At 39.6% G+C, this 15,193-nt stretch overlaps 1 protein-coding gene across 1 annotated transcript in view; it reads right to left on the bottom strand.

Annotated features, from left to right (window-relative positions):
* Window positions 1-1,041: 1,041 nt before the first annotated feature.
* The window catches only part of KCNV2 (potassium voltage-gated channel modifier subfamily V member 2), a 31,752-nt gene continuing 17,600 nt past the window's right edge, over window positions 1,042-15,193 (bottom strand). The window contains exon 2 of the mRNA XM_075208961.1: window positions 1,042-3,035. Coding sequence (XP_075065062.1) covers window positions 2,751-3,035 — 285 coding nt within the window. The 3' untranslated portion in view covers window positions 1,042-2,750. The remainder of the gene's footprint in view (window positions 3,036-15,193) is intronic.

Below are 15,193 nucleotides of genomic sequence, written 5' to 3'. Positions count from 1 at the left end.
GCTCCATAGCTGTCATTTCCAGCTTCCAGCATTGAAGTGTGTGTAAAAAAAGCATCTCTGCATTAAACTGCTAGTTTTGCAAATGTGCCTAGTTATCTATCTTGCACATACATTAGAGCACACCCATTCTGGTTTTTGGAAGTACTCCATAAAATCTCATAGTCTGTGACTTCTGGGTCCAGGAAAATGCACATAGTGGACTGTGAAGAGAGTAAAACTGTCACTTCAGAGCCCTGCTTGCTACCACTTTAGGACCATCACATTCATAAATATTGCTTATTTTTCTTAAAATTAAGAATGGGAGTAAGGGGACATCAGGGCTGTCTTTATTACATGTGTCAGTTTGGGGTGTTTTAAATATTATTATTCTATTGGTAATATTGAGAGAGGAATAATTGTTGGAGCACATTTAGAAGGAACTGTAAAGAAGACTACTCAACTTGATAATGTTTCAGAAGAAACATTGACTAAAGAAATACTTCACAATAGTCCCCCTTTTTAAAGAGACTTTCTCATTTTTGGACCATGATAGTGCTGAAGACTACTGGAAAGTAGCAGCTGCTTTGTGAGAATGAAGCTGTGGATCTGGTGGGGATTCTACATATCATGAGTGTGGCTTCTTGTAGTCCTTTTTAAATTTTGTAAAGTTTTCTAAGGTGTAGAATAAACTGAATACTCTGAGCACAGGTTGCGGTTTGGAACACGTTTATTTGGCCATAAAGAGTACTGTAAATACCAATAAATGCAAAGCTATCCAAAGTGATCACCTTTGTGTCATTTTTGTTTTGTAATAGAGATTAAATAGCCCACAATGAGAATACTCATTCACAAGGCATAAATGGCCTCTTATTTTTTTTTATGAGCGTGGAAGAGCTGGAAGCCATATGTCATGGGCTTACCAGTTACATGATCTCAACCAAATTTAATTCTTATGGTAGAAACTGGAACAGAGATTTTTGAGAAGCATCTCAAACCTGAGTTTTCCACCGTAATCAATAAAACATCAACTCTTGTAAAGAATAAAGTCAGATATTTGAATAATCTAGTCCAAAGTTGTTTTTTATTCTCAGGTCATTACAAAGTCAATCCATTGCCATGTAAATATGATTTGTGTCTGTGTCTCATGTGTCTTTGTCACTTGGATACACTGTATCATTCTTAAACAAACATAAACTATTACCCGTTACAGAAGCAAAGGTATTGAGTACAAATATATTTGATATGTGTTGTGTGAAGTAAACAAAAGATCCGTTCCCCAAGAAGTCTGTGATGATTCTAAATGATTTTGATTGTGCCCAATAACATACCTGCACCCCCTAGTTACAAGCCTTCTCATGCAATCATTACCCAGAACAATGGGAAATCATTATACTTTATTGCATATATATGTATAATCTTCTTAAATTGAAACATTAAAAGGTTACTCCCCAGTTTCTGTGAATCTTTCGATTGTAAATTCTGCTCCGGTTACCATGAACACTTCCTATTTTTAAACAGTATACTCAAGTCCATATTATAACCAGTTGTTGTGCACCTTGCACTTTATTTCACTGTCAATTTTAACTGATCCTTAAATAAAGAAAAAATCTACATTGATTCTCACCAGATGCATCAGTTAATAATCTATATTATTGTACTCACATGATAAGAATGTCAGGTGTGTACCGATAATGTGGCAAGAAGCTAAATGTATGGAGTTAATAAAAGAATGCAAATATTTTTCTGCTGGTAATTTACTGGTTTCTACAATATTGGTATATCTAAAGATTATAGACAATGGGCCTGATTCATTAAGGAACATAAATGTCGATATGTGACATAATTTTGTATAAAATCACACTACGCATGCCGATGAACGAGCTATATGCCCAAGAATGCAGGAACGTTCAATTCACCTTTGAAAGGACCCTTACTACACACTACGATTTCAGGGGTGGAAGAGGGAGGGCAATGGCCGTATGCATATAGTCAAAATACAGTAAGGATGAGCCAAGCTCGAGCACACATAGCAACATCTGATTCAAGCTCTGGGCATCTTAAAGGTACATGTTTTTATGTTGTATCACATGCACTAGCTACAGGTCTGGTGTAAGTGCTGATTACTAGTGAAGAAAGCTGTGTTTGTATGCTAGAACATGTGTTTGCAATCAGGAGCAACTGTAAAAATGCATTTTATGTCCCGTAGTCATTCATAACATCATCATAAATGTATGTTATTGGGGAAGGTGATAAAAAAGCTACTTTATTTTTAAATGTTTTGTCATTAATTACTATATTATTAACATGTGTCATTAATTTAATAGGTTTTTTTTTATTTGTGTGCTCTTTTGTGACTTTATATTCCACATATGTATTGGATGTATCCTGCAGTGTCTTGTCTGTTAAAGCAGAGTGGACCTAGGTCCGTATTCATCAACAGTCGTATCTTCAGATCCGCTCCTTGTGCAATATTTTTAGAAACGCACAATACGTCTGTTTTACGTTCCTTGATGAATCAGGCCCAATATGACAATATTTGCTTTTACAGTATAACATCATACACATACACATAATTGTTAGTTCGTGTAAGGGATGAAACAACATTTCATATATATTTCTAATTATACTTAAACTACCCTAAAAAATTTTATAATGTTATAATTTTGGAACATGGCATCATAAAGCATTAGGAATACCTTCATTATATACAGTGGTGAAAAAACAATGATGTTTTAAAAATAAATAATTCCAGTGTTATCTTGCAGAACAAGTCATTGGCAGCGGTGTCCTGGGAGACGTTGCGTTGGCACTCCGGAACAACAGTCAGAAATCTTCTTCATGGCTCGACCAGTAAAATTCACTTTTCCTCTTTTCTTTCGAATCGTTGTGTATTCATATGATTTTAGTTTGCTGTAATAATCTGAAAACTTGTTATACAGAATAGAAATGGGCATCCCATTTAGAATGATCCCAAAAGCGATACACAGGAAAGCAAATAGCCGTCCAAGGGGGGTTTCTGGATATGTGTCTCCATATCCTACAGTAGAGATGCTCACCTGGAAAAGAATGGCAACAGTTAGCATATTGTTGTTATTATCACTATTACAAAGATTTTATTTTTTATTGCTTTGACCTGGCCTAAATTGGGACTATTTTAAAGATCTGCATAAAATAGTTTTTTTGACGTTTTCTGCAACTGTTCATTTGAGGGATGCTGAGGCATATGGAGATTACACTACATTGAAGGGATTAGACTGGGGAGGAAAGAGTGGGCAACTGTCCAAAGTGAACTGTGCAGTGGATGCTAATAGGATTACTGAAGAGTAGCAATCACATGACATAGGTCAGTCTATTGGTGTTTATCAGAAACGTAGGATAAATGATAGATTGGGCAATAATTGGGCAATTCCTTTAGGATGTAAGCTCTCATGAGCAGGGCCCTCTTTCCTTGTGTGCTCCTTCTACTATTCCATCACCCTCTGTACCTCTTGGCCTGTTTTCTTAAGGTTAGGCCTACTTCCCACTGATTACTACCATCACTCTCTCTCACTGTCCCACAAATAATTTGATCTGCATTACCATGTTACCTGTATTTTTATTCATTCAGTATGTCATGTATTTGTATTTTGTTCTTCATGTATCATGTTGTGTTATGGACCACTCCTTACTGTGTATGTCATGTACAGCGCTGTGGACCCTTTTTGGCGCCTTATAAATAAAAGATAATGATATGATCAGGTTTGTAAAGGCAGGAAGGAAAACATAATCAAGGATTCAAGGGTAACTGGGATAAAAATGAAGGGAAGTGGAAGTGGAAGACAGCCATATTTTATCAACCGATAAACAAAAAAGTAGAGTGAATAGTAAGGCACAAGCCAGTTGGCAGAATGCCAAAATAGGTACTCACATATATAGGGGCGCTGAAAGGGGTAGGGGGTACAAATTACCTGGGCCGGGCCACCACAGCCACGTAACTAATTATTTTTTTTAAATTACATTTTTTTTGCCATCGGGTGGAGGGAGGGAGGGGACTGACAGCTGGCAGCTGCTCCCAGTCCCCGGATAGTGTGTGATATCACACTGTCCTAGCAGTCTGCAGAACAAGCCGACGACTTCCAGATCTCTGGAGACTAAGAGCTGCCCTGCTGACTCTGCAGGACATTTCCATCTAATGGATGTCAGCCCCTCAAGCACAGCAAAGGTAAGTACAGTGGCATGGGGGTGTCAAAATGTGTCTGAGGGGGTGTCATAGTGATAAATGCAATGTTTTATTATAAAGTATGTGGCCATGCCACCTTCGATGTCACAGCCAGAGAGCGGTGACACAATCCCTTCTTCTATTATGTTTGGAGGGGGGAAGACCCAGAATGTTGCTGTACAAGGCCCAAAATTCCTCTTGGTGACTGTGCATATCTAAACTAGAGATTGGTAGCTATTCAAGCCAGGGACAGATAGCCAGAGTCAATAACAATGCAAATAGCTAAAGAAATGAGATGAGGACAGATGAGGATAAATAGTAACAATAGCGGAAGGAATACAAAGAATCAGAAGTGGTAGACAAAATACAAAGGACATAGACAGAGAGACCAAATGTAGGAACAGAGTAAAAGTAATAGGAACAGATCCAGGAGAACTACAATTTAGGCACACAGAGATCACTGGCTCAGAAATCTAGAAGGGTTAAGCCACAGTTTGTCCAAGTACTGACTGAGGGATTGAAATGGGTTTTTATATGAATTTGAAGGTAGTTGGACCATTGGGGAGCACACATTACTTGGGAACAACCTTCTTTGTTGATAGGATAACAAGAGGTCTGGAAAGGATATTACAGATGGTTCAGCGCTACAATATGTCTGCACCAATTTCAATTTAATAAGTAGGTTACTTATCAGAGATTTTTATTGTATGCAGAAATCTTACATAATTAATGTGCATAACGGCTCATTCATGGATTAATGGTAATAAACATCTTCTCATGCTGAGTTCAACGTGGAGCCCTGACATGAACAAAGAGCTGAAAAAATGTTGCAGAATTTATTAATCATTAATCCCCATGTTGACACAAATGTACTGTCCATAGGACAGCAGTTGAAACTGCTCAGACAAAACTGTGAGAAAATAATGCATGTACTATTTTGTTGAGTTCTTGCCTGCGCAATTATTAAGCAGAACGTCTCCCAGTGCTCCACTCCGAACATGAAGTAAAGTTTTAGCAACTAATGCATTCTCCTGAATGAGCCGTCAGTGGGCCTCATATATGAAGTGCAGTAGATGTGCAACGCAGATCACTTTGGTTTTGCACCTGTGAGGGTAGATGGTCCTCCCAGTGCACTTTAAGGTCTTTGGAAACACCTCTTCAAACTACAAGTGCACCTGGGTTTACAAGGTGAAAGCAAAATTTGAAGAGTTGCAGTGTGGAAAGTGGAAATGTCACTTCAAATTCCAAACCCCTACCATTTTAGAACCACTCCTTTCTTTAAATTAAATTTCAGTTTCTCTCTTTAAATACTGCTCTGTTGAGCCTCATTTATGAGAGTGACAGAACATTGAGATTTCCTTTATTATATATAACACAAATTACATCTAGAAATACTCTTCTCTGCTGAAGTGCAGCTGGAAGATGCAACATTCTTCACATTAAAATGATAAAACATGACATGTTCTCCATCAGGTCGTAACGGGGGCATAATTCAAGTGTTATGCAGAGTAAAAATGGTTATTTCGCCTTTGGCTAAGCAAAGAACACCCCTACAAATTCGTTGTTCTCACACCTTTATCTATTTTAATAATCATTTACAGCAAAATGAAATCTGATTTTATACACTGGTCTGTAAAACTAGACGCACTAGTGTGCTTACTCCATATGTGAGGACTGCATGTCCTAGTGGGTTCTTGGAAATCACCTAGGCCGTTTGTTTCAACCAAACCACAGTTTATTCCGTAGATGACAATACAGACATGCAGATATACGACTACCAGACAGATGCAATTCTTTTCAGGTACAGTATACACAAGTGACAGAAGTGCAATTCCTAGGCACCAATTGACAAACACCCTAAGTACAGTCAAAACACAGGTTATAAGCCCTTCGGGTAGCCAGGCTATGATTGGTGGATGATATGGCATAACCCTATGGTGATTAGAGGATGTTGGTTCCCTGTGGAGAAAGTGCCTAGGAGTCTAATCCAGGGATACTAGTATAACAATGACCTGGCTTGTCTAAACAGGAGGGATTTCATATCATCATACCTACACCAATTGTTTAACCCACACATCTTGTCCTCACTTATCACTGATTTACAGTCCACCTGGCGTTATTTAACAACCCCTTGTCTGGCTTCTGTAACCATGTTCCTATTAACATAAATATGTTGGCATACAATTACAAACGGCTAGTAACCAGTGCACTTTCATAGGATAGGTGCACTAGCACAAATCCAGACACAGGAGTTTGAGTGTTAAGAAGTCATTTTCAAGTCTTAGAGCACCTCCATGCAGAAGAATGAAGGTAAAATGTTATTTAGATGTTATGTTCTCTCTAAGATGCATAAATTTCCACCTCAAATTTTCCCCTTTTATTTTTGAACAGTGCTTTCAGAACTGGGTATTTGACTTAACCTGGAAATTAATCTTCCATAATTTGTTTTATAATCCCTGATCTACTTACATTGTATCGCTTCTGTATCACTATTTAAATCACAAAATAAATATTTTTTTAATTTGGGGTCATATGTCTAGTGGTACCTTTTTTGGCCGTATTATAAGAGATGCTCACTGACCCCCGTGATGTGGTTTTGGTATTGGTTTTGGATCTGGATTATCTTCGTGTTTTGGTTTTGGCAAAACCATCCTCGTGTGTTTTGGCTTTGGTTTTGGATCTGTATTTTTTTAGAAATATTGCTAAAATATGCTAAAATCACATAATTTTGCTCTTTTTTTGATCCTACATTATTATTAACCTCACTAACACTAATTTCAAGTCATTTGCAGTCAATTTTGACCACCTCATAGGTCACATTATTATTTTCATACACTTTCGGACAAACACTGCAGCGATCTGGCTGGATGCTAAGTGACAGAGCAATGACTCAAACACATGGCAGTTCCTAGCACATTGGCACACAGCAGTGGCAGAAAAGAAAAGTGGTGCAATATGGAATTGTCCTTGGGCCCTCTCATTCACTCAATTTTGGATCCTAAAAAGGACATGCACACTTTAACAAACCAAGCACTTCAGCCACAAAAGTGCCACTCCTTGTGGCTGAAGTGCTTGGCTTGTTTGGGCCCCCACAAAACAAGGTAACAATGGTCTTAAGCCACCTAAGGTAACAGTGCTGTTAAATAACTCTACTGTGGCAAGATGTCGTTGTCATCATCCTCAGCCTCATCCTCACCCTTATCAGTGGGTACATCGTCCTCACACATTATTAAAACATCACCGCTGGAATCCACCGTTACAGAAGTCTCAGTATTTTGATTTAATTGGCGGGAAAGGCCTTCCTCGTGGAACTTGGAGTTCATTTTTATGAACATCATCTTTTCCACATTTTGAGGAAGTAGCCTCCTACGCCGATCGGTGACAAGGTTCCCGGCTGTGCTGAAAATTCTTTCCGAGTACACACTGGAGGGTGGGCAGCTTAGGCAGTGCAAAGCAAGTTGGTACATGGGTCTCCAAATTCCTTTTTTTTCCTCCCAGTATGTAAAGGGACTGTCTGATGTGTTTATTTCTATGCTGTCGTAAAAATAATACTCCACTATCCTTTGGATGCTGATAGTAGGATCAGTTGGAGTTATGGCAGAGGTGCATGTTTTTTGGTCAATTATTTTAGACCAGACCAGATGTCAAAATTTGGTGCAGAATCATCTGCATCATCCCTGGGGGTCTTGGGAAAGCCAAGTTTTTTCCTAGCAGTTGAGTGAGAAACTGAAGGAGGAGACGCGGTCATGTCACGTAACACTTGAAATGTCATCTTGCTCACCAGAAGCTCCTTGATTATCTTCAGATCTGGGTCACTTGGAAATAAAGAGAAGACATAGCTCTTAAACCGAGGATCAAGCACAGTCGCCAAATTGTAGTGATTCAATTTCAAGATCTTGATAACTCTTGGATCCTGGTGAAGCCAAAAAAGTCTTTGTTCTACAAGTCCGACATACTTAGCATAATTGCTTTGTTTAATCTCCTCCTTCAGTTTCTCAAGCTGCTTTTCCAAAAGTCTAAATAAGGGAACCACTTGACTCAAGCTAGCAGTGTCTGAACTCACTTCACAGGTGACTACTTAGAATGGTTTCAGCACTTTGCATTACATAGAAAGTATTCTCCACTGTGCTTGAGAAAAATACATCCCCCTCCTTTCCCAATGTCATGGCTTGTGAAGTAAGCGTGGATGGCTTTTCACTCTTCCTCCATCCGCAGAAGCATATACAGGGTGGAAGTCCACCTTGTCACCACCTCTTGATTCAGTTGGTGGCACGGCAAATTAAATTACTCTTGCAGCTGCAGCAATCTCCTACACGCTGTTGCTGAATGCCGGAAATGTCCAGATATATTATGGGCCACAGACAGCATCCCCTGCAGGTCCCTGTCATTTTTAAAAAGCTCTGCACCACCAAGTTTATTGTATGAGCAAAACAGGGAATATGAAGGAATTCACCCAGCTCTAATGCTCTCACAATATTGGTGGCGTTATCAGAAATTACATATCCTGAGGAGAGTCCAAACGGGATAAGCCATGTTGCAATGACATTCTCTTAGTGATGCCGGTGATACACAGAGTAGCCCCCCTCTGACAAATGTGACATACTTGGGTACATGCTACTGCTGATCCTGCTGGTGAAGGCGAATCACCAACCCAGTGAGCTGTCACAGTCATATAATCTTTAGTTTGCCCAGTTCCGCTTGTCCACATATCTCTGATAAAGTGTACAGTGGGTAGAATGGCATTTTGCAGCCCAATAATAGCATTTTTACAAACCTTCTGGTAGAGGTGAGAATAGCTTTTCTACTAAAATGGTGTAGTGATGGAATTTGATAACGGGGACACAAGACCTCAAGTAACTGTCTAAAACCAGCTGCATTAATAGTGCATATTGGCGCAGATCTAATACTAGCATAGTCGCCATGGCGTGTGTGATCCGCTTTGCGACTGGGTGACAGATTCCATACTTGCTTCCTCTTGCAAAGGATTGTTTAACAGTCAATTGTTGTAAACTACTAGTAGTCTTCTTCTTGGTCTGCTTCTGGGATGAAGATTTACCCCCAGCAGCTGCAACAGCAGCAGCAGTGGGACTAACTCTCAAGAATTCTTCAGAAGAATAAAGTATAGTGCAGGAGTCACCGAGCCTTAGCAATTAGGATGCAACTCCGATCGCTACTGAGGATATTGATGAGGACGGTGTTGTGGGTGTAGATTGCAGGCATCGGGATGTAGGTGAGAGAAGGGTCATAGCTGATGATGGACTGCTTGTTGTTTTTTTTACTATAACTTTCTGATTTTCCCAACACCTTACCATGAGCTCGCTTCAAATGGTTAAGGTTCCTCCCTCGAATGACTGTGGCTTTCCACTACAAATGGATAGACAACTGTTAGGATTTGGGTAAAAATAATTCCAAATATAAAAAGTGGATTTTTTGGTCTTATGTCCAGGCATGACAATGGCCTTTTTCTTATCACGTGCCAGAATTGCTTCCACCGGTGCAGGACTTACACAAACAACATCATCCTCATCAACATCCTCATTGGCGCCCTCGTCAGCTACACAAATATCCCCCTCATCCTGTTGCAATTCCAATGTGGCATCCTCAATTGGTGTATCACCGGCTACACTCGGGCTGTTCAAGGAACACATCTGCAGAAATGCTGAAAGGGACCTTCTTTATGGGTACACTATCAGAATGGTCACGATTGCACATAGCACTCATGGATGGACTCTCCTCAGGGATAGGTGTCATTTCTGAATCTGAACATACATTTTCCTCTAATGCCTTACTGTTTTCTTCCAGCTCGGCTTTTACACATAAAAGTATTTGGGCACCACTTTTGGAGTCAGAATGACAAGGTCTTGCTTGGTCACGACTGACCTTACAAGAAGATGCCTCAGTAACAGTTTCAGATCTCACACTCATAGAGAAAGCTGAAGGCCTCATTCTTTCTTTGCCACTGTATGTGTGGAATGGCATGTTGGCCATTTTAGTTTTTTCTGCAGATAACTTTGCCTGGATTACAGCTCTTTTTTCTTGACCAAGGTAAAAGGTGTTTTTTTTTACATTTTTATTTGCCTGACTTAAAAAGACTATGTACTTTTACAAAGGCTTTACCAGATGACGTTCAGGGATTACTATCATCATGACTGGTGGCAGCAGCTGCTTGGTGCTCCTGGTCTTTTGTGTACTGCTGTGAATTCATTTTGATAACACTGTACACTTTGACTGTAAATTCAGAAGAAAAGCCTGCAACGCCTAGTATTTGTATTTCAGCAATGACAATTAGCAATGGAGCTCTTCTCTTTAGGTGTATATAACACCATACACTTTGACTGCAAATTCAGAAGAAAAGCCTGCAAGGCCTAGTGTTTGTATTTCAGCAATGACCGTTAGCAATGGAGCAATGGAGGTCTTCTCTTTGGGTGCATATAACACCGTACACTTTGACTGCAAATTCAGAAGAAAAGCCTGCAAGGCCTAGTGTTTGTATTTCAGCTATGACCGTTAGCAATGGAGCAATGGAGGTCTTCTCTTTGGGTGTATATAACACCGTACACTTTGACTGCAAATTCAGAAGAAAAGCCTGCAAGGCCTAGTGTTTGTATTTCAGCAATGACTATTAGCAATGGAGCAATGGAACTCTTCTCTTAGGGTGTATATAACACCGTACACTTTGACTGCAAATTCAGAAGAAAAGCCTGCAAGGCCTAGTATTTGTATTTTTCTGCAATGAGAATTAGCAATGGAGTTCTCCTTTTTGTGTGTTACCTATATAACACAGTACAATTTGACTGCAGAATTACACCAACCCTGACACCACTAGTATTTGTATTTTTCTGCAATGAGAATTAGCAGTGGAGCTCTTCTTTTTGTGTGTTACCTATATAACACAGTAGAATTTGACTGCAGAATTACACCAACCCTGACAGCACTAGTATTTGTATTTTTCTGCAATGAAAATTAGCAATGGAGCTCTCCTGAATGTCACTGTAGACTTTCTTGCTACCCCCTCCGCTTTCAATTTTATCTATTTGACTGAACCAACTACTCTACACAGTGTACTATCCCTTCCGTGTCTCTCTTTCAAGTGGCGCTAGATCGCCGTGGAGGGCGGTATTTGTAGATTTCAAAACTCCCGAGATCCGACGTCGTAACGATGACGTTTTGCCTCGTTTTTGATTCCGAAAAGGCACGAAAGTACCGAGTCGACTCGGCTCGGTACTCGGATCCCCTAAGTTCGGGTGTGTTCGGTTCTCCAGGAACCGAGACGGAGCATCTCTACTTATTATTGTGGTGTATGTAGTTACAGTGTTTGTGTTCGGTGGAAGGTTACACTGGATCTTTATTTGTGCTTTATATAGTTGATGTATGAATCTATCTTCTGGGTAATGTGTTTACTACAGTACTATAGTAAAGACACGTGCAATAACCACTTTGTCTTGCTCACTTTTTTGAATCATAAGTCACAGACATAACACTGGCGACGAGGATTAAACTGTTCACCACGGAGCGTGAATGTGGTGTGCATAGGTGCAGCACATGCAGACTGAATAAAGGGGCATGTGAGTTATATCATTCTTTCTCTAAGAAAAGGAGAAAACGGATATAAAGGTAAAATGTCAGGATACATTGGCACAATAGCTGCTTTTGATGAATTGGGACACATATATTTAATAGTGGAACTATACTGAGATGCTAATGAAGTACAGGGAGACAATAAGGTTTTAGTAAGTGTTATGGATACTAAAACATACAATTTACTGAGAAGTTTATAAGCACCTGAAAACCCAGCCAACAAATCATGTAAAGACATAGTGGACATTTTACAAAAGCATTTAAATCAAACCATTAGTGATTGCTGAGAGTTTTCGGTTTTACAGAAGAAACCAAGCTAAAAGTGACAGTGTGACAGAATATATTGCCGAACTGAGAAAGTTATCTGTACACTGTCAAATTGGAGCAGGGTTAGCAGATGCCCTAAGAGACCACTTAGTATGTGCTATGACAAGTGAAAATACAAAAAAGAAATTGCTGGCTGAGCCTGAACTGACCTTAGAGTGGACATTGTCATAGCTATTTCAATGGAGACTGCAGCCAGGAATGCATCAAAATTGCAAAGAAAGGGGCTAGAATGTACTACACTTCCAATCCACTGGAATGAGAGACAGTCCGGTTTCCGCTGTATCCTCACATGATGTCAGTCAGTGCTGGTTTAAAGACAAGGGACCTGAGTCATTAAGGAGAGTAAAAGGAGTAACTTTGTGCCTGGGCAAAACCATGTTCCATTGGAGGGAGAGATAAACTGAAAATGTGAGGACAGATTTATAGTTGAAATAGGGCATGTCCTAGATCAGCTTTAAATTTCAGTGTAAAAATAAAGCTGTCAAGTATTTGTGTGCTAGATGAAAATACAGCGAGTATTTATGTGCAAAATAATAAACTATTTTGCACCCCTTGCATTGTAACATGGTTTGTCCCGGAGAACATTTACTACTTTTTTTGCCTTACTTTCCTTAATGACTCAGGCCCAACGTGTGTAGAATATGATGCAAAAGAGGCCATATGGAAAGGGTGTGCCAGTCGCGGAAAACACCCGACCATCCACAAGTGTCAAAAGACCCTTGGAGAAAATACACAAAACCCCAGGTGATTCTGGTAGCTGTCAATGAGCCAAACTCTACTGATAGTAATGGTCTAAGCTGTCTAAAGGTGCACACCATAAAGTCAAAAGAGCACCTTGGTCACTATGGAAGTGTCGGGAATTAAATTGCAAGATGACGTTAGATGCAGGCTCTGCTCTGTCAGAGACAAATGCAAGTGATTACAAACACCTGTTTGCAAAGATTTCATTAAAGAAAACATCAGTAATGACCCACACATTAACTGGCGAAAGGGTGTCCCTGCTGGGAAAAATAAAAGTGGTGGTGAAATACAGAGGAACTACAGATAAACTGTATTTATACGTACTTCCACAGGGTGGGCCCGCACTAGTGAGCCTCGAAAGGATAAGGAAAATTCAACTTGATTGGCAGTCCATTCACAGGTTTAAGCCTACCACATCTAATGTGTCCAATAAGATGCTGCTACTAAAGGGCTTTTAAAATTGCTAGCTGCCACCCAACCCATATTTGAAAAAGAGATAGGCACATTAAAGGGCATTAAGGCCAGTATAGAGTTGGATTCAAATGCTGTTCCAAAATTTCAGAAAGCCTGTACTTTACCATATGCTATCCAACCAGGAGTGGAGGAGGAATTATAGAAACTGGAAGACTCTGGTATACTCTCACCTGTAGAATGGAGTGACTGGGCTATGCCTATAGTTCCCGTGGTAAAGAAGGTAAAAGCAGGATTAAGTCCAGTGTTACAATAGAGGACATTTTTGCTGCTCTGTCAGGGGGAGTCTGTGTCTCCAATATTGACTTAGCTCAAGCTTACTTACAGATGGAAACAGAGAAAGCATTCAAGAAATACCTGACTATCAATATACCCAAAGGCTTACGCCAATAAAACCGCCTTGTATTTGGAACAGCTTCTGCCCCAGTGCTATGGCAAAGAGCAATGGACCAAGTCCTAAAAGGAATACCAGCTACACAATGCTACCTGGATGTCATAATAGTGACAAGCAAAGATGATGAGGACCATCTAAATTATTTGAAAAGAGTATTAGCCCGACTATAGGAATATGGAACTAATAAAGACAAATGTGAATTTTTCCAAGAAGGAATATCCTATTGTGGGCATGTAATCGACAGAGAGGGCCTGCACAAGTCGACTGATAAAATTGAGGCAGTACTGCAAGCACCCAGGTCCCAGTCTGTGTCATAACTGAGATCTTCCTTGAGCCTAGTGAATTATTACTACAAGTTCTTGCCTGACAACTCCACAGTACTACACATACAAAAGTACATCACTGCCCATGTTTCCTTGCAGATAACCATGGTTAACACAGGAAGAACATTGATATCAAGCACCACCCTCCTTTTAAAGCTTCCAGTCTGTTATTCTAACTCAATCAACATGACAGAGTGATCTCCAGCTTTGTCCTCGTCAACACTCTCTCCTGTGTTAACAAGAGAATCACTGATCTGATGTCAGCTGGTTCTTTTGGGGCCGGGCTGATATGCAGTGAAAATGTTGTTTTGGGGATAAAGTTCATTGTCATGGCAAAGAGGGACTTTGAAACGAATTGCAATTCACCTGATCACTCTTCATGACATTCTGGACTATATGCAAATTGGCATCATAAAAACTGAGGCAGCAGACTTTGTGAAAAATAATATTTGTGTCATTCTCAAAACTTTTGCCCATGACTGTACACAGCTTTTACTACACTGAACAGCAAGACTATTACTCCAAATTAAGAAGTAGGAACAATACTGTTGTCAATGCATACTAGGCCACTGAAATTTCATTATTTTAAATTTCCAGGACCAAGCAGTAGCCTCATCAATATTTAACATAATTGCTGGTGTGCCATGCTTCCATTTTCTTATAATTATTGTAGAAAAAGTATCATTTATTGAGAGTGAAATAGGATACCACACTAGAAAGGAAGTGTAGGTCTCAGGCTTTATTTTGAATTTGGAAAAATGTATGTTGACAGGACAAATCTTATAGCTCAGTTAATCTTCTAACAAATCTAGTCAAATGGGCAAAACATCTTCTAACATAAAAAGTAGTGCAGGTGAAATCATTCTGCATAATGAAAAAGGCAAATTAATATGCAATTGTGGGAGGGGTTTGAGCTGTATTATTATTGTTTATTTATATGGTGCCACTATATTATGAAGTGATGTACAAAGAATATATGTCATTCTCATCAGTATTTGCCTTGAACTTACAGTCTAAATAACCACACACATACTGGGGGTCATTTTAGTTAGCAGCCAGTTAATCTACCAGTGTGTTTTTAGAGTATACGAGGAATCCCATGCAAACGTGGGGAGAACATACAAACTCCACAAAGATAAGGCCATGGTCGGGAATATAACACATGACCTTAGTACTGTAAGA

This window comes from Mixophyes fleayi, chromosome 1 (genome assembly GCF_038048845.1).
Source record: "Mixophyes fleayi isolate aMixFle1 chromosome 1, aMixFle1.hap1, whole genome shotgun sequence".
Classification (NCBI taxonomy): Eukaryota; Metazoa; Chordata; class Amphibia; order Anura; family Limnodynastidae; genus Mixophyes; species Mixophyes fleayi.
The sequence above is the reverse complement of the archived record's forward strand: the minus strand, read 5'-3'. Positions and strand labels throughout refer to the sequence as shown.